General features: G+C 36.4%; 1 protein-coding gene across 7 annotated transcripts in view; it reads left to right on the plus strand.

Annotated features, from left to right (window-relative positions):
- Positions 1-20,802, plus strand: part of LOC139691421 (proton-coupled amino acid transporter-like protein pathetic) — a 60,588-nt gene that overhangs the window by 31,921 nt on the left and 7,865 nt on the right. For 5 of the 7 annotated variants that reach the window (XM_071589228.1, XM_071589229.1, XM_071589231.1 and 2 more), the window contains 7 exons: positions 7,930-8,021; positions 9,814-9,966; positions 11,985-12,135; positions 14,039-14,160; positions 17,626-17,710; positions 18,377-18,649; positions 19,482-19,663. In XM_071589228.1, coding sequence (XP_071445329.1) covers positions 7,930-8,021; positions 9,814-9,966; positions 11,985-12,135; positions 14,039-14,160; positions 17,626-17,710; positions 18,377-18,649; positions 19,482-19,663 — 1,058 coding nt within the window. Of the gene's footprint in view, positions 1-2,198; positions 2,274-6,691; positions 7,095-7,929; positions 8,022-9,813; positions 9,967-11,984; positions 12,136-14,038; positions 14,161-17,625; positions 17,711-18,376; positions 18,650-19,481; positions 19,664-20,802 lie in introns of those variants that run through there. The other 2 variants (XM_071589224.1, XM_071589230.1) reach the window with 2 other exon arrangements.

The following is a 20,802-nucleotide window of genomic DNA, read 5'->3' on the forward strand; positions in this document are numbered from 1 at the left end:
GTTTAAGGTAAAGCACAAGGAGAAAATGGATTTCAAACTCTTCCATAGTATCCTGCACAATACCTCCTGATAAATCTTATGGTCATACTTACCTTCCACTGTAGACTACCATTGTAATAATAATAATAATAATAGTAATAATAATTAACTCTGCTGTCATTTCTTGTGGTAGAGGGATACTATAGCTGAAATGTTTCTCTGTACTTTCTGCGACCATTAATGGCCTAAATGCTGTTCCTTAAGCTTCCATTTCTTCATTGAGGTTGACTTTCTTCTTTTTCGGAATATTCAATAAGTTAAAACTTAATGTAGTCACAGTTGATTAGTCAAGTTATGACAATGATCACAGTATATCGGTATAATGGTCGTTTTAATGGCCGATTTTCAAGTACATGAAATGCTGCAGTTATTCGACTACATAGAATACTCTCATCTATGAATTAAAGGCGATCGCCGGTATTGCAGGCCGACATCTCACACTGAGCATTATCATTAGAGATAGTTCATTAAATCTACAATAAAAATATTAATGGGATCATTTATGGTCATTTGCAATGATAGACAAGAAGGCTGTTGGCGGTTGCGGATATCGTACATCCGTTAACTTCAAGGTTAGCAATATTATTAGAGTATAGCTGCCTCCATTAGGTCAACACGTAACCATGGCACATTGTATAATAGAACCTCTTCCTTGGTCGGAATAAAAAAATTGCATGCGGCGTAAAAATTGTGGTCCCTAGACGTTCTCGCGATCATCATTTTCTCCTCTTGAATCCATTTCCTCACCGCGTGGTTGATATAGATTTTATATTATTAAGGTAATGATGTTCGATATCGATAGATGTATCGATCTTTATCGTCATCATTCTTTATATTCTCTAAACATTGGTTATATCTAAACTTTTTAAAATGGAGTGCCGACCTATACTCGTATCACATCGGCTCTTCAGCGCAAGTGAATAATTAACGCGGCGCGGTAGCTCAGTGGATGCTGAGTGTACGGATACAAATCGGAAGATGCTAAGTTTGAATTAGAGTGACGTCTGTCTGTACAATTTTTCGGGTATCATAGCTTTGATAAAAACCGCAGGTGTCACAGGCAAAGAAACTGGCCTTCCCTCTTACCCTAGCAAGGGCTGAATTTCACACGCCGCACGTCGAGGTCCACCCCTCAATTCTTCATGACTTTCGCCTCTCAGATAAACTTCCGGGTCGATTACTGCGGTTATCGCTGATGTGGATCGCATGGACATCATATGGGTATCGCAATGTAACCCAGTCCTATTTCCCTCGAGGACTCCTACCATGCAGAGCTTCCCTTGTCCATTCTCCTCTTCCCCGCCGTCTTGCTTTGACTTGTCTCGATCTCCCAGTCGGTGTCCCGATCAAGAAAAAGAAGCCCTGCTCTTATACGATGCCCCCATGGCGAGGCCCATGAGGCGAAGTTCGCAACCCCTTTCCATTTCTCCCCTCCCTCTCCGCGTATTCTCCTCTCCCCCACTCCGTCCCACTCCTCAACCGCCAATCTCTCTTTTTCCCTCATCCTCCCCTCGTATCCATAATGGTGTTATTTTCTTTCATCCATCCCGATTCTCGCCAAGCTATAATTCCTTTTCTCCCCCCTCCCAACGTGTTTACATCAACGTTCCCATTCTCCTTCCAATCTCCCCATTCCACATCCTGCCCACGGCTATTACTTGGTCCCCATAACTAACATTTCAATCAGTCGAATGTTGGACAGTGCCTTGTCGATATCTCGTCCTCTCTTTACTTTCCGAAGGGAAACTGTGCCATCAGGGTATTTTGTTTTGTCTTCGGTTTGCGGGAAAGGGTGGAACTTTACAAAAACCGGATTTCGGTGAGTTCTCTTTCTTAAAGCGACGAAAGAATGCCTTAGTGAATGTGTATATTTAAATCTGCTGGTTGTTGAGATATTTACGTTATGATCAATGTTTTGAGGTTGGATGGTGTGCATTTTTCATTGCAAAATATGCTATTACCCTTTATTAGTAAAGCAGTACTTATTCTTGGAAATTAGTTTATTTTTAAGTTCCGCCTACTTTCAAGCCGCCGCCTCATTCATGATCTGTCTCGTCTTTTTTTGCATGCTTCTTACATTATCACCCAATGAATACCATTCCTATAACCCCTTATTTCTTTTTCATATCTCTTTCCGTCACCTGGTCTTGCTCTGAAAGTTTTTCCAGAGCTTTCTCATCATGAGCGGCCACGGGTATGGAACTTTGAATAAGAACATCGCCCTTGCTCAAGGAGTAAGTCTCTTGTGATTGTCTTGTTAATTTATTTTCATTACTCGTCTGTTTTCGGCTGACTTGATATCGGAATCCAACGTCGGACACAAGGCCACGTGGCCACACCTGATTGATATGTGGGGCATGCGGAGGGTGGGAGTGGAAACGGTGGGTGTGTTTATGTTCCGTGAATATTTTCGAATTCCAGACGCACGCGGCCGAGTGTTCATTTAAAATGCCCAGCGTTGCTATATTTTGTCCTTCTCTCCTAATAATTCTATCGTTCCAGTAATAATTCTACAAGCCATCTTTCTGGATGTCTTGTTTATTAGGTTTTCTGTGGAATTCACGGTTAATATAACGATGTCTCTGTACCTGTAATTTACCGTAAGTCACTGCAAATATAAAGATCAATGATGTATAGAAATGTAATTAGGCATTATAACGCAGACTGGATGTTTTCGATGTGTAGATAGCTACTTTTGTGGGTGTGCTTTTATGTAATGAGCTGCCGGGCAGAGGAAGTCCTCGCGCGGCGCGCATCAAGGGAGGGACAGGCTTGACGGCTCACCTTAATTTGTATGCAGTTACCACTGCCCATGGTAAAAGTAGGGCTCTGGATCAACCATTGAAGAGTACTAAGTGTTATTTCCTCGTAAGTTTGGCATACGACTACCCCAATCCACGGTATGACTGGGTCATGGTGGAGGTCAATATTTGTCATTTTTTCTCGGAAAAGTAAAGGTTGGAAAATTTGGAAGAGAACCCGAAAGCATTTTGGTTGCACATCAGGGACGCACTGGGAAATAATTCGGCAGTTAATTCACTTCAAAATGATCAAGGCAAAAGAATATTTAGCTGTTACGAAAAGGCTAACTTATTAAATTCATTCTTTCCTAGAGTCTGTCTCACCGTATGTCTCCGATAGCTTACAAATCTTTCCGGCCCACCGATGTCCAAAATTGAAATTTCATACAATGGAATAAAACGTCTGCTGAAAAATATTAAGCCTAATAAATCCTCAGGGCCCGATCAAATACCCGCTCGTTTATATAAGGAACTAGCGTCGTATATTGGATCGCATCTAGAAATCATATTTAAGCAGTCGCTAGTAGATTACAACGTTCCCAGAGATTGGAAAAGGGCTAACGGAGCACCGATATTTAAAAACGGAGAGACCGAGGAACCGAGAAATTTATAGACCTATTTCCCTCACATCCATTTCGTGCAGGGTTGTGGAACATATTGTTGCTAGTTCGATCGTGAGGCACCTAATTGGCAGGATTTATCAATGAAAAAGCAGCACGGTTTCCGATAGGGTAGATCCTGCGAGACACAACTGGCGCTTTTTGTTCCTGATATCCTTATTTCGGGATAGAGCATTGTTCCATTGGACGCGGTTTTTTTAGATTTTAACAAAGCCTTCGGCAAAGTAAACTACTCACAAGGCTAGAAGCATATGGCATGGATAACATATCCTGGGGTTGGATTAAAAACTTTTGGAATGGTTGGGTACAAAGAGTATTGATAGATGGAGTTAGCCTAAATTCAGTAGAAGTTACTATAGGTGTTCCCCAGGGTTCCCAAGTGTTATCGGGCCTCTTTCATTCCTACTTTACGTTAACAGTAGTAGTTTTGAGGGGAGGCGACCGACAGCTAAGGTCATTTGCGCCATAGGGGAAGGACAGGAAAGGATGAAGGGTGGAGAGAAACCCGGCGTCGGCATTAGCCTACTCTTTACGAAAGGCGCCAAGGGGTCCGCGGCTTAACGTCCCATCCGACGGACGGCGTACTCACTCAAAGTGCCCTCCACAAAGCACCTCAAGTAGGGATCGAGATACCTCTGAAAAATATTCAACACCGCCGGGATTTGAACCCGCGCCCTCAGGGTGGGAAGCCAGTACGTTAGCCCCCGCACCATCTCGATCCCCTTTACGTTAACGAAATTGACTCCGTAGTCATTAGTAAGATACATTTATTTGCCGACGATGCAGTGGTTTACCGTGATATCTGTAATCCTGAGGCCGCAACAGCTTAATAAGATGACCCAAATGATATACAACGCTGGTGCGACACTTGGCAAGGAGAATTAAACTGAAAAAGTGTGTTGTATTGAATATTTGGAAAAAGAGGAATTCCCTCCAGAACACCTACTGCATCGGGAACACCGTAATGGAATGTGTAGATTCGATTAAATTCCTTGGCGTTACCATCACCCACGATCCCTCCTGGGTTAAACATATACGGGGAATATGTGGACTAGCTAACAAAAAATCAGGATTAATTGGAAGAGTACTTGATACATGCGATGAAAAGGTCAGAGAGAGAGATGCTATCTTTCGCTGATTTCTCATTTAGAATATGCTGCTAGTATATGGGATTACTGCTAAGTTGGATTGCCGAATTGGATCGCGTTCAGCTTTAAGGAGCTAGATTTGTAAAACGTTATGATCAACTTAGTAGCGTATCCAAAATATTAGGGGCCTACGCTGGGAATCACTCACTGAACGAAGGTTGAATTACAGATCTAATCTCTTGCATAAATTGGAATGACGTCTCTTTAGCAGTGATGTTGAAAATGTATTGTTGACCTCATCGTACTACGGTAGGAGAGATCATGCCAGTTAAATTAGACGTTGTGTAGAACAGATAGATTGAAGATATCATTTTTCCACAAACGATAAGGGATCAGAACAACATTGTCCGACTGCAGTAGGGTCACATTCGGGTCTAAGTTAGTGTGGTGAGAGCCAAATATAATCTTTATGCGTCGATAAACATCTCGTCTCGAGCATCTCGGAAGCAAAAACTGGTTAAGCGTGTCTCGTATGTTAGTTGGCTTAAATAATCGTCAAACGGTGAAAGTAACACCACCGTGGCCCGTCATATCGGTTGACGAAATCACTCCTTGTTGCCCACCTGTCGGAAGAAATAATCTACCGGGGAGAAGGCTAAAGAACCTTCGGGGAGCAGAGAAATACCTTGCGTACCTGTGGAAAAGTAATCGTGGGGTACTTCTCCCCCGTCGCAACGGACCTGCGGCTAATGGTGCCTGATTTTTTTTTATTTGTAAAATCTTCACTGGTACGGAAAATCCCGGTTCGATGCACGTAGTTCGTCCTTTTCTTTCTTTAGCATCTTTGGTGTGAGTGGAGGAATCCCCGATCGCCTTCCATTCCTTTCGTGCACCTTACTTAAATTTAGAATAAGAGGTAGTAGTTGTACTCTGTACAAACTAGTGTGACTCCTCTTCCAACGTCTGTTAGGGCCCACTGTGATGCGTCGAAATTTTAGTACATATTATGTGGGGGGAGTAGTTTTTTTTAACCATTATGCCCCTCCTCCAACTCATTAATGAAGCATGAACCTGGAAATTAATGCAATACACGCTCCTAGATATTGCATTCCGTTCATGTATTTTTTTAATCGAAAAATAAAGATTAATGAGCATAATATACGTAGTTGTATTTTTATTCTCGTTATTATGTGGAATGCTACTTTTTTACATTATTTCATATTTATGGTGCGAGCTTCTAGGGCATGAAATTTTAATGTTCTCACATGCATTTGACAGTAGTGTTGGAAAAAATGGTTGAAATATTAGGATGAGATATTCACATCCGTGTTTCCTACGATATGACATTGGTATTGTGTCCCACAATAAACTGTGCGTCAGATCGTTAGTATTTACAAAAATTGAGTTGCATTGGTGTGTGTTAATTTTTATTAAATGAAACTCGCAATTGATTCCTCATCTTATTAATTAAAGTAATTTCCATGTGTTGTCGCCTATATAAATGCAAATCTATATTGCCGCGTCTAGTCATTGAAATACGTGTATTTCAACTTCCTTTTATATAAGGAATACTAGGTTGAAAATCTAAATACGCCGCGGGAATATGACTGTACCTAGGCATGAAACTTGTCAACGCAGCCCAGCTCCCGGAAGGAATTTACCTTTATAGGTGCGCACTAATCTGAGTACGTACAAATATTGTACAGCCGGAAGCTTTCGGTGTTAATAAAATTGGCAATTTTTTGTCGATATATTAAAAAAAATATTATTGGTGCTCCTTTCAATAAGGAATTCAAATCTGAATATTAAGAGAGTGCATTTTATGGTTTTAAGATGAAAATATAAAAGCGATAATTTCCTTTATTATAACATAGGCGAATGCAATTTACAATTTGCGCAGAAATTCCGGTCCTTTGTTTAAAATATTCCTAGAATCAGCAGCTTCGATATTGATTGGAATCGTTTACGAAACAAAAGTAGGTCAAGCTGGGAACTCACCTGGTCGCTTCCTTTCCCTGGTAATGGATGATGACACAATATGCGTCGAAGTGCTACTATGGTAGTTGATATTGTGTCGAAGTTTGATCAAATAAAAGCTGCTCCATTTTTATGCGAAAAAAACACTGGTGGACTGGATTTCGTTCATCCTTAGCAGGATCGGGTCATTTGTCAGTAATGCATCAGTAACAGTCGGAGGAATCAATAACTCTCGCGTTATAATTTGTTGCGAGTGCCGCGCAATAGTCATTGAAATGCGCTTTAGTTTTCTTGTCTAGTTTGCTCTCTCTCGAAGTAATCTCGATCATTCCCATCATTTTACACACAATCGAAACCACGGGCCCTACTGACTTAATTTCCGAAGGTTTTCATTCTCCGATGTGGGACTTCTCTCCCTTGAAACTTGCCTTCTAAAATTCTAATGTTGCAATAAAATTTCCAAGAATGGCCAAAACAATAACCGGAATGAAGCATTGTAGTTTACAATATTTGAAGCAAAATACTGAAAAAAGTTGATAGTTATTTGGAAAATAGAATACTTGGGGAAAGTAAGTAATTTCGTATGCTTTTAATTATTGCGTAATATTTCCACATTCCTGGCGGTACCCTACTTGACGGAAAAATTTGCAATGTGGTCTTTGGACCCATTAATGTTTGATGAATGAAGTTTTTCGTAATATAAAATATTTTCTCACATATTAGATGTATTTTGGTTTTTTGTCCCACTGGAATAATCTTCTGAATGAGCTAGGGATATAGTTCATAGGTCGGCGATTATGACGGACAACAAGAACGCATGGAAAATTCCCCCGAGATAATTTGACTCGAGGTTAGGTTTTTGTCTCAGTCTGTCGTATTTTTATTTCTGTACCGATGTCATCGTCTCTATTACATTTTTTTGTGTTGATCCCAGTGGTTAATGTTTGAAAACGCTGTCGTATTTTCAGACTTTTCGGAACTTCATGCATTGCATAATGGCGTTGAAAATCTATTGTTTTTGTATTTATTTAATGGCTTTGTCGGTAAACACACTCAAATCGATCTTTAAGCTTCTCAAGTCATTTAAAGTGAATAACCCGTAAAATGAGAGCAAGCATTACTTTATCAACTCGGGGTAATTTACATACTTATAGGTATTTCTAATCTTGTTGTTGTTTCGACCCAGAACAAAAGATTTTTACCTTTTATGTCATTTGCATTAATATCATCAGCCAAACAACCATTTGGAAAATATGTAGGTGGTGAAAATTACTTCATCTGCAGAAGTCTTTTATAATTTCTTTTAATTTTCTTTGGAATGAAATAATAATGCCGAAAAGTGCCAAATCTTCATTATGATCACTATTGACAATGTTTCCTAAATAAATAATTTATTTCCTATAGCTCACCCAAGCTGTGAAATCAAATAAAATGAAAGATGAAGTGCAGCCCTTATTGCCTGGAAACCCTGAACCTGTTAATGACACATATGATAGGTAAGTCTAATGTTATGAATGAAAAATAATCCTTAGTCACTTCACAGATATTTGCCCATATTATTAACCAAGTCTTTTGCTAATAATCTCTTGCATATTTGGCCGGAATCCCTAGAAACCACTGTTAACTAGGGGGACCGGCTCAAGCCCCAGCTCACGGGATGCTAGGGGTGTCCCCATTTACCTTAATTAGTTGAGGCATTGGATATTCTCAAATGATTTCCTGGACCCATTTTGGTTGCTGATGTGCCAATTTGGTAAATTAACAGTGGAATTAATTGGGACGACTTGTATTTCCCGCTTCAGTCATCACTCGAATGCCATTAGGCCAATCTACATATTGTTCCTAATTAAATTATTGTTCCAAATTATGAAAAATATAAGTGCAATAATTTTTCAATTTCTTGGCGAAGAAATTGAGAATTATTTTAATTAAAAGATATGCAATGACTTTTAATATTTAGAAAACAATATTTTGTCCTTAGATTATTAATGTGAACTTTGAGAATTTAAAATATTATGACACTTTGTTCTTGCAGTATCCTTTTAATAATTTTACCTCTGTTAGCATAGTTCTAAAATTGATTTTACTTCTTAACCATCATGCATGGTTTAAGGATTGGGGAAGTTGACCTTTGAGATTGTTTACCTTAGCTTCATTTATGTTTGAATACACTCAGGCAAAAGATGTTATAAGGGGAGTGGGATGGTGTGGTGGCTAACTTACAGACTTCCGACCAAGAGGGGTTCAAATCCTGTTGTCTCCAGGGTTCTCCAATGTTGTCTCCAATGTTGTCTCCAGGGTTCAAATCCTGGAGACAACAAATATTTTTCAGTGGAATCCTGATTCCTACTTGAGGTGATTTGTGGAGAACACTTTGAGTGAGTACGATGTTCGTTGGATGGGATGTTAAACTCCAGACCCCTTGGTGCCTTTCGATAAGAGTAGGCTAATGCAGACTCTGGGTTTCTCTCCACCTCTTCTCTCTCTTTCCCATCCATCCCTAATGGGGCAAATGACCTTAGCTATTGGTTCCCTCCCCAAAAAACTAAAACTACTACAAAAGATGTACTTAGCCTTTAGTATTACAAAAATATTTCATTTGACTTAAAAAAAGTGGAATTGAGAAATGGAGCGGTGTGAGTAAATATTTGATTAACCTTGAACATACTTTATTTTTTGTACTAGCAGTTTTTAAATATATTTATGGCTGCTTTAAAAGTTCTTGAAACCATAAGAGAATTTTCCTTTTCCTATGGGTTAGAAGATGAATACAACATTGTCTACGGTCTCTGTAGAACTTTCTTTTCAGCATACTTCTTTACTTGAATCTTGATATACTAGGTCTTGAATACTTTTCAGCTTCTTCAACATTTTTGAGCAAATCTAATAATAATTATGGTGGATGGTATGGAAAATACATAGAATATGACCAAACTGTGTCAATGGACATTTTATTGCAGCTAAAATTACCTGTTATAAGTTCATTCACAATTAACTTTTTTTGTTGGGAAACAATTTATCTGTATAGAAAGTGTAATCTTTTGAAGGCTATAAAATATATACAAGCATTAAAATGAGCTTGAATTCATACATTTTCAACTCAATTGTAATGTTTTTAGCCATTGTTTCTTTTGAAGTTAATAATTAAGTAGCATTTTCCAAGCAAAATAATTTTCTTGTTTTGTCAGATATATGTAGGGCTTCATTCTGTTAATCACACTAGCCTACCCATTGTTGCAGTATTTTTAATGAATGAGAGTGAGTTTATAGATTATGTATTATTTGCAGAGGTGCTCCTAGGCCTGACTTAAGAACATCTCCAGAAAATGTGATCCTTCATTTACCAGGGCCAATGGGCCCTGAAGAAACAGATGTGAAGGAGCAGAGGGGTAGTGATTCATATAATCCTCTTCTCAACAGAGACCTGGAACATCCTACTTCGTGAGTTGTCAAAGTATATTATTTTTGTTATCAGTAATCTACTGGATAAGTTTGGTTTTTGATGAGCACAGGCTACCAAGTCGTACGGTGACCATTCCCATGTCTCTCTTAACAAAACACAAACTAACATCTGCACTGCGATAAGCCCCTCTTCAATTCCAAATACTTCCTTCTTACCTTCATTCAGTCCATCATCCCTATCCTACTCTGTCCCTTCATTGTTGGCCTAACATTCTCTCATATATTAGTCTTCAACATCCCACTGCCAATCAATATGTTTGCCTCCATTTTTCTTAACTCCTTATGATATCTCTGAGCAATCCCATCTCCTTCCTGTCCATTCCTAGCACCTCCTCATTTGTTTTCCTTTCTGTCCTCTTCACCTTCTCCATACCCATATTTCCTAAGCCTCCAATCTGTGATTATCATCCTGCTTCAATTACCATGTTTCTCTGCTGCAGAAGACCATGCTCCATTTCAAGGTTTTAACGTTCCTTTTCTTAACATCCTAACTCAAAGTCCATGTCATCAACTTCATTCTCCTTATGAAAGTCAAGCTATATAAACAAGATTATAAAACATGAGTATAGTCCTCATTAAATGGGGTGTGTATTTGCAGGTTGATAAATGTACGATATTGAAATGTGGAAGACAGCATCAAACGGCAAAATAATTTATTATTTTTAACTGTTCTCATTTTTCATTCCCCTCTGTAGTGTGCTTCATTTGGCAGGAATTTCCATCTATATCACTTGTTTTGAAATTTCAAACCACGATAAAGATAGCGTAATCACATATCATACAGTTCATATACTCCAATTGAAGTCATCACTGCCTTTAATTCTTGGTGTGCGAAGTTGTTCAAATTGTGCATCTTGATGGATTTCTTCTGTAGCCCCTAGCTCCTTTCACTCTGGGGAAATTTTTTTGAAAAACCTTGAACATTTGTTTGCTTTCTTTATGTTTTCATCTCCCTAGTTATTGTTGTCAGATATTAATGTTCTCTTCTGTTCATGTGATGAAAATATAATCATCTGTTTTTGGAAGGTGAAGTAATGGTCAGCCATGTGTGCAATGTCATACATGCAAAAAGTGAAGATATTTGAGATTGAAGTGCTTTATTTATTTGATAATAATAATTAGATACAGGGTTTATAAATAAACATCCATTGATAGACTTTATTTATATTTTCAGTATTTGAGATTTGGAAATCAAAGTACATTATTTCATGATATGTTGACGAGTCTTTGATTGAAAACCTTTTTTTCCCTGCTAAATAAAAATAAGCACCACATCAAACATGTACTATCAGACCATATACTGTTTCAACCAAACATTTTTAATTAAATAAGAGATGTCTATGTTAAATTAGTAAATGTAGTAATTGTGGTAGCCCAATGGGTAGAGCATTGGAGACCACTGATCAGACGGTCCAGGTTCAATTCCTGGGCCTCTGGACACACTCAGCTTCACTCAAGCTGTGTATTTTTGGGAAACCACAGGCGAAACAGGGAAAGGAACTAGCCATCCGTATCCTGATGTGTGAATTTCACATGTTGTTAGGCTTAGTACTAGGTGAGGTGTCTACCCTTGCCAATCAAACCAACTTTCAGTTTGACTGTGGCATAATTATTACACAATGGCTATTTTGCTTAAATTTGAAAAATCAATGTCCATCTGTTTGTAGATATTTAATTTAATCATGATTTTCCCAAAATGGAAATCAATATACATACCTATATGCTACTATTAGCCACTATTACTGCTATGCATAAATTACTAAGCATATTCTTTAAACTTTTTATCCGACAGACTTTTCATACTTTACCATGATTGACTGGGCATGGTTTTGTTTCACTCATGTCTTCATCGTTGATGTTAATGTATTAAGATTAGTAGCAGAGGATTTAAAAATTATTTCATTATGAGTTTTTATTTGCATTAGCCTTGTTACAATAATTTCTGTGTTCTGATTAGCTGGAAATTTTCTGGGATAATTTGCATTTATATTTTTCAGAAATACTGATACCATGATTCATCTGCTAAAAGGGAATATTGGTACTGGAATTTTGGCCATGCCTGATGCTTTCCGGAATGCTGGTTTAGTTATTGGAACTATAGGAACCCTGTTAATGGGTGTCATTTGCACCCATTGTATGCACGTTCTGGTATGTTCCCAAAATACTTGAAAATTTAGTTCGCTCATTGCAAAATATGTGTGGTGCCCTGTTATTATTCATATCAGTCACTAGTCAATGTATTATGCAAGGGTGGTTCATTAAGTCCCTTGGTAAAAGTAGAAAACTTTATTTTGGGTTAATTTTTTTTATTTTTCAATGTACTCTCCTTTTAGCTAGATACTACCCAGTGTTTCTCCTACTGTTTTAAACTGGACAAAAAGTAGGATTTGGAAGGTCCTCAAAATAGGCATCTTTGTTAATCATCTCCTTGCCGGGAATCTATTCTCATCGAACAAGCAATTTTTTTTGGACAAGCCAAGTTCGGAAATAAAAAAGTCACTGTGGGCCAAATAAGGGAAATATGGTGGATGTTGTAATAATTCGAACTTAATGCCATAATGCATGATGTATCTGCTATGAAAACTGCCCAGTTGTTAGCATGCATTGTCTTAATGGAAGAGAATTTTTTCTTTGCCTAGTGAGGGCGAGTTTTCTTTGCTCAACTGGTGTAGTAATGACATATAATACCCATTTGTTATTTGTCCTTTTTGAAATTAATTAATGTAGATGATTCCGTGTAAATCCTAAAAAAAATGTGACCATCTCCTTGTCGGCCGATTTCGCTGTCTTCACCTTTTTTTGTAGATAGATCGCCTTAAGAATCTTACTGTTTTGATTGATCTTTTCTCTAGAGTGTAGTAGTGTATCCATATTTCATCCACAGTTATAAAAACTTATCAGCATTATGATGGAATAGTGCCAAATGTACCTCTGAATTGACCAAATGATTGAGACTATTCTCTACTTAGATAAAATGTGGAACACATCTTGCTGAGTTTTTTTTCACACTCAATTTTTTGTGAAAGATAGAAAACACTGTACTTCGTGATATGGCTGTGGCCTCAACTCTTTAGCAAATTTTGATTTGACAATCACTCTAAACCATATTGTTGATTTTGTCAATCATTTCAGAGGAAGTCTCTTCCACTGGATGTCTCTAATGATGTCTGTCTTTTGTGGATGTACTACCAAGTTTAAACTCATACATCCAATTTTAAACAGTCACTAACTCTGGTGTAGACTTTACATGAACTTCATCTTACTCTTCTGTGATTTCTCTCGGGTGATAAGACTTTTAAATAGAAGTTTTTAATATCTGCACAAAACTTGTTTCCATTTTTCTAAGCAAACAAAAGTTTGTTGCTTCAATTGTCAAATTGGAACCAGATGATGAATATAGCTGAAACTTGAACAGCTGTCTAGTAAGAGATGAGGCTAAATAAAAACAAACCTTTTCCGATACTGCAAGTATGGTCTCTTGGATTTTCTACGGAGGTATTGAACGACTCCTGTCTTAACGATTCTGTTAGTTCGGTTATTTGTATGCGAATGAATAAATATTTTGCTCATGTGCTAAAAATCTTTGCATGTTTATGTTTTTTTTTATGTTTGCATGGCGCTGTTGTCTTTTCCTATGCCCTCTCTTAAAGTGAATATCTGTAGCTTCCTGGAGAGATCATCTGCTATCCTGTGTGTGCCTGGTTGCAAATCTTCTTTACAGCATTCAATGAAAATATGTACCGAGAGCTGACCTATGCTATCAGAAAATCATCAATAATAACACCCTAATTATTAAATTTAAGATATTTTTAGAGGTACTCAATATGTATATTGTAATAACTTAGATCAACCTTTGGGTTTAGTCTATTATATATTCATGACTACTCTCACTTAATGGGCACCTTATACTAGATAAGTTCATTGATTAACTATTTTTTAGTTCAGTTTACCATTAAAAATAACACTGTATTAAATTATTATGTAGCATTTTGCTTGTCTACCAGCTGCCACAAAATTCATGGTTTACTAAATATTGATTTCATATTTACAGGTCAAGTGTGCACATGAACTTTGTATAAGAACTGAGGTTCCAGCCTTGGGTTTTGCAGATGTCGTGGAAACTTCATTCAGCACTGGTCCTCTGGTTTTAAGAAGGCATTCACGCATAGTCAGGTACTAATTCTTGTATGAATGTGGATAACCATCTTCAAATATGCATAAAAATATTGCAGTTATGGTTAGTTGTACTGTTGCGACAGAGTAAGGTGTTATTTCAAATAAAAATCCTTTGAATATTTTATTCCCTGTTCTATTTTAAATATATTTTTAAATAGTTTCTTACAGTTGATTTCTACGATGTGATTATTTTTTTCAAGTATAAACTCTATTTTCAATGTCACTTTAATTAATTCCCTTCAAATTGTTGTTGGGATTAAAAATAATAATTAATTCATCTTAGATTTCAAAGGTGAACACTCTTAGAGCCTTTTTGTATGCTATTATCTAGCCATTTAACTAGTTTTAGACTGAGTTACAGGTTGGAGACCTTTTCAATGCACAATTAAATCGGTATCATAACTGATGAAGCTCCTCATAAATTAATTTTTAATGTACAACACCCATAAAAATTTCCGTAGAAGACTTCATGGAAGCGACTGGTATCCTAAAAAGTTTAAGTATGAAGTAAAAATGCCACACTTTCCAAATTTTTATTTAGGTAGAATGATATTGGCAAAATATGTGGACAGGGTACCTTTATTTTTACATAAGTTATAATTTATTCTTTCCTTTGCCGATGTATGAAAAAAAATGGGGGTGGTCCTCGTCCATTTAAGTAAGATATTTATTTTTCTAAATTTTGTTGCATCTCCATGGGCATTCTTCCTCCCCAGAATGATGACACCAATCGATTGTTAGTCTTTGATGTATCACACTGCTTAACATGCCAATTATCTTTTTTGCATGTTAAAAAGAGCGTGAGAAACCTATTAACTTTTACGATCTCACAATTTGTATAAATTCGGAAAAACCAGCTTTGGTTTTTGTTTATAATATTAAGAAAATATTATAAGAGTAACAATTAAAACCAAAACTTATTTTTTGAAATCCAATAGCAGTGGCGACAAGGCTCAAAAGATTAGTGAAAGTAGCAGACAACGTGCTCACTTTGTTCACATAATAGACATGGAAGTATAAGTGGAATTCACGTCGTCAATTTCTTCGAGTGAATTCTCTGATAATTGTATCTCCAACTCCTGAAAGTAAAATTTGAGAATAAAATACCTGGAAATATGGTTACATTTCACTGTATTACAAAATTATTTTTATGACGAAGTAAACCATGGCAACATTTTGTAGCCACAAGAATCAAAATAAAATTGAATTTTTGAAAGCCTTAAGCGTGGTTTAATTGAAATGAATGCATCATGCAAGCATAGAGAACAATATAAAATGTCATTCATTAGCTTTGTTATGCATTTCATCTTGAGTTTTGGTTCCACAATTATTCTCACGAAAAAGTAGAAAAGTGTGGTTTTTTCATATGAAGGTCAGGATTGGAGTACAAGGAGCATCTTGTTTTGGAGAATGCAGAGAGGGAGGATTTTTGATAGGTATAGGTAGGAATTAGAGACCAAATATATGTGTTACACAGGGATTCAAAGAGAAAGAGGTGGGGAGTGACTAATATATCAGTTGGACAAAAACTAAAACATTTGGGATATAGAGGAAACTAGGAGCCTGTGCATTACAGTAGAGATGCCTGAAGTATTTGAAAGCTAGAGTAATTCATGGGGAAGGATTAAGATTATATTGATTTTGTAAATGATGTAAGCTTGTTGGAGGAAGGGAAGGATTTAGGGAAACATGGAGAGACTGGATAGTGGCTGAGATATAAATGTGTGTGTAGAATATATGTGTAGAACCCTGCATTTAGCTGAAACCTCATGAATGCGGAAAAAAGCATATCGGGCTGGTAGGGCAGTTGACAACATTTAGGTAAAAAAGTTAATTACTGTGAGAAAAAGAAGTAAAATGTAATCAAGGGAGAGAGAAATGGGAACATCCTTCCAGCTAGCTCAAATATTTAAATACTGTAAGTGGTCATAGTTTCACACAATCCTGCAAGTTTAGATTTACAAATCATGAAGGAGGAGGAGCCTGCGTTAAAGCAGGGCAAACTTCTGAGGGGTTAAAGCAGACCATCCATAAAAATTAAGAAGCCTTAGTTTTTCCACAGTTTCTTTAAGAAGCCTCCGACATAAGTTTCCATACGTCTAGTTTCTGTGAGAAAACCCTCCTATTCCAATTGTTGCCCACTTAGATACATACCTGATAGAATTTTGCATAAATTTTCCTAGTAGTTACTTAGGGTGAAATCACTTACCCTAGTTACTGATAACTAATGACTTTGGAAACTCCTGAAGACTTGTGTACTTCTAAGAACTTGTGTACGTTTAAACATCTAGTCTTACCTTAAGGTTTGAGTGTGCTTACTACTTGTTTACTGTACTACTTATAAAGATTTGACTTCAGTTTGTTATAGCAGAAAGTATGAATGATATACATTGCATAAGGTACTGATTAACAGTGGAAGTTATCAACACTTAATGACAACTGTACAAAATGTCATTTTTACTTCAGGATTGGTAGAAGATTTACAATCATATGGTTGTATGAATTATGCTTCAATACTGGATTTTATCACTTGTATATTGCATATAGATTGTTGGCATTGCACTTAATTAAATAGATATTGAAATCCCCTTTTTTAATTTTATGAGCACCAATCAATGAATTGCGTTTTTAAATTAGTTATTTTCTGTGCAAATAATGCATGAAAAAGATATTGCCACCATTTAATCCTTGGTACTTTTCCAATATTTCCACTCCTTGCTTATGAATGCAGTATATCTCCCAGATTTGCATTGTAAACATTTGTGAGCAATTTAGGTATTTGTCTGAATAGGGTTTTTGCCATTTCTGTAGTTGAAAAATGCCAGACATTTTTATTGTAAATTATAGTTGCATTCTAGCGGTTAGCTGATTTCAGCTGGTTTTTTGTTATACAATGATGCAACCGGTGGTAAAAGTGCTTCATTGCCAGGTTTTAGTCAAAAAGCAGACCTCTATGTGAAACCATCTACATTGTTAGTTGCATTTTGGCCCATGACAATGTTGTCCTCCTCCAGCTGATAATACCATTTAAAGAATTTCATTTTAACACTAATGCTGACATTTCAGTTCTGTTATGGAGGCTCTTGATGCCAACTTAGTTTGTACAAGTGTCTGGTTGTTTAAACTGACTATTGTGGAAATTGATGGTCACCTGTGTATGCAATAAAAACACAGGAGATCCACTAATTTAGTGTACAAGTGCACCCTTCCCAGATATTTGAATAAGGATAACTCAAAAATCTGAAAAATAAGAGAACCTAAACTTTGTCTGAACGCTTTTGCCTCTACATTTATGGAATTTGAAATGGGGATATTTCTAGGAATGCAAACTGCAAATATGGGTGTCTACTGCACTGGCATACCAGAGACTGCCTTAATGAGCAAATAGGTTTTTAGATGGGCATTTATTCCTAAACCCTTTTATGTTTATTAATTTTAATGATCCGCTTAATTTATTTTCAGATATGTAGTCAACACTTTTCTTTGCATTACACAACTTGGATTTTGCTGTGTATACTTTGTCTTTGTTGCGGCTAATCTTCAAGAGGTCAGTCAACTTCAAATATAGATGACTTCTATGTACTATGATAATTTTGTATATCAGCTAAGATTGTGAGCAATTTTGTTGCATACATTTTTAATTACATGCATTAATATTTACCATGTCACTCTGGTCTTAAATTTCCTACATATGCACAAGCCTAATAGGTTTGCAAGCTTTTTTATTATTTAAAGTAATTAAAGAAAGTGTATTGTATGTTTACAATCAAATATTGCTTTTAAATTAGCTATTTTTGCTTTTGTTGAAATGATAGTGGAGCTGTCATTCATGTATGATTATTTGTTATTATCTCCTGCCAACATTTTGTGTGTTAAAATTCTGTTGATTTTAAAAACCACACAAAGAAATCACACACTCAAAAAGTCAGTGTTTCAGATCTGATCACAAAAGCTATAGAAATAATTTTCTATGCGAACAGAAATAAATTATAGCCTTTTCTTTAAATATGAGTAAAACACCAAAGAAATTATTAAATGGAAGTTTAACTTACTAATGAGTGCCAGAGAGAAAATTAGTGACAGGCAAGGATGTTTGTCGTATTAGAAATGGAACAATTGTTTGATAATGCATGTAATATCTTTACTTTTACTAACAACTTCTAATGATAAATTTGTATAGTTCTGCAAGTTTTTCCCTTTATATCAATTTCAGGTGATAGCACACTACTTTTTCAAGTTGGATATGCGAATTTACTTAACAGCTTTGCTGATACCAATGATCCTCCTTAACCTGGTGAAGAATCTAAAATATCTCATGCCTGTGTCATTATTTGCATCAGTCCTCACAGTGATTGGTCTAGGGATAACATTCTATTATATGCTCCAGAGTCTTCCAAGTACCACTTCAGTTGAATCATTTGCGTGTTGGAGTCGCTTGCCATTGTATTTTGGAACTGCTATCTATGCCTTTGAAGGAATTGGCGTGGTAAGTTAAAATGATAACATTTCATGCATGTATATGAACACAAAGTTGACATATATATATGTAAGGTGGGTTTTAAAATCCTTCTTCAGTTAAGACAGTTAAGCTGTGTAAAGAAATGTTGCCAAAGCTCACATTAAAATAAAAATATAGTTTTGAAACATTATTTATTATACCCTTTACCCCAAACAGCATATCTACATGGTAGTTACTCAGCCATTTTTCATTGACGTAATAATGCTAAACTTAGAAAAAAAGTATTCAATAGTATTGCATTTCATGTGAAATCATCTAGAGGTTGTCCAACTCTCTTTTTAATTTCTCAATCAAGTTAAATAATTGATCCTAAACATGCTTTGCTTTATCATCTGCTTTTAGATGTATCATATGGTTAAATGCATATATTTATTCTCAATGATCTTGTTTTTATTTTTCCAAACTCATTATTTTTCATCTTCTCTGTTATTGCTTTGAAAGCATTTTGTGTGATAAATTCATTAGCGAGGTAAATCTTTGTGGGAAAGAAATGCTGATTATGTGACTGGGTAGAAAATGATCCAAACTTGTATTTTTTTCTTGTAGTCCAAAATAAAAAACCGACATAATAAGGTTGCATATATCCTTATCTCTGTAAGGTATACACTCCAGATTTAGAGTATGTAGGTATAAGTAAGAATTCAAGAAACTCGTATATGTAATGGGAAGGCAGTCTGTATAGTTCGTAAATTGGATAATTACTACCAAGTAATGAAAGTCGAATTTATTTAAAAAAAATCATAATGGCGGTCTTGAAATAGCTTTTAAATACTTAACTCCTTGTTTAACTTTTATTTAGGTTTTGCCGCTTGAAAATAACATGAAAACTCCTCAAGATTTTGGAGGCTGGAATGGGGTACTCAATACTGGCATGGTCATTGTTGCTGCTCTATACACATCTGTTGGTTTCTTCGGTTACTTGAAGTATGGAGACATGGTGAAACTTGGGAGCATCACCCTCAATCTGCCTGCGGGAGAAATGTAAGCTGATTGTAAATTCAATTGAATTAATCCTGAAGGCTGGATTGGCTTAATTAACCAAAATATGTCATGGCATATTATGTGCATACATATTTGAAAATTATTGCAAATTATAGATGTTGGCCTCTGTCAGCAAAACCTAAAAATAGAATTACCCTGGCCAATTAACTACAGGGTGTGGCATCATAATTTCCTTCAAAAAAGGAAGCATTTCAAAAAAAGGAAGTTATGTTGTCGCTCATTGTATAAAGATCTTTTAATAACAAATAATCAAATGCAAAAAAATAGAAAATGTGAATATGGTTTTGATGTGTCTTTCTCAGGCTTCATGATTGGTAATAGGTTATTTTAAGCTTATGCATACTAATTATCTTAGGCATGACTTTATGGAATTTGTATAACACATTGAAATGAAATGAAATAATTGACTTGGTAATTCCACACACTTTATTTAAAAAACACGACCCAGGTTTCGACGTTGAACGTAGTTATCAGGTGGTCCTCATAGAAGCAAACTTAGTACATATACCTTCTGATCAAGGGAGGGGGGTTGGTCAGAGAGGGAGGGTAGAGGGGTTAAAAGGTTCCATGCTTTGGAGCAGTTGGAAATTTTGAAATGCGTCCGTTGCAAAGATGAACTTGCCAATGAAATTTTGTATCCCTCTCACTCCCAAATCCTAGACCTACCACTTTTCCAAGTCAACGATGGATATCGAAAGATGTAATGTTCTTTTCTTCCCAGCTGCATTGTAACCTTTTTACCCCTCCACCCTCCCTCTCTGACCAACCACCCTTCCATTGATCAGAACGTATATATACCAAGTTTGGTTCTATGAGGACCACCTGATGATGTTCAACGTCGAAACCTGGGTCGTGTATTTTTAATAAAGTGTGTGGAATTACAAAGTAAATTATTTCATTTCATTTTAATATGTTATGCATACTTACTACGTGGTAGTATTAGGGAGTATAATTATGAGAGTAGACTGAAAAGTTCCAGACCAATCAATCAACACATTTTTTCTTCTAATTTATTTTCATTTATCAACATGGTCACCTTTCAAATCGTTACACTTTTTCCAGCTGTGCTCTAACTTTTGCAACTATTCCAAAATGTAGTGGACAACTTTCTCCACAAA

Source organism: Hetaerina americana, unplaced genomic scaffold (genome assembly GCF_022747635.1).
Source record: "Hetaerina americana unplaced genomic scaffold, ioHetAmer1.1.p SCAF_35, whole genome shotgun sequence".
NCBI classification, from domain to species: Eukaryota; Metazoa; Arthropoda; class Insecta; order Odonata; family Calopterygidae; genus Hetaerina; species Hetaerina americana.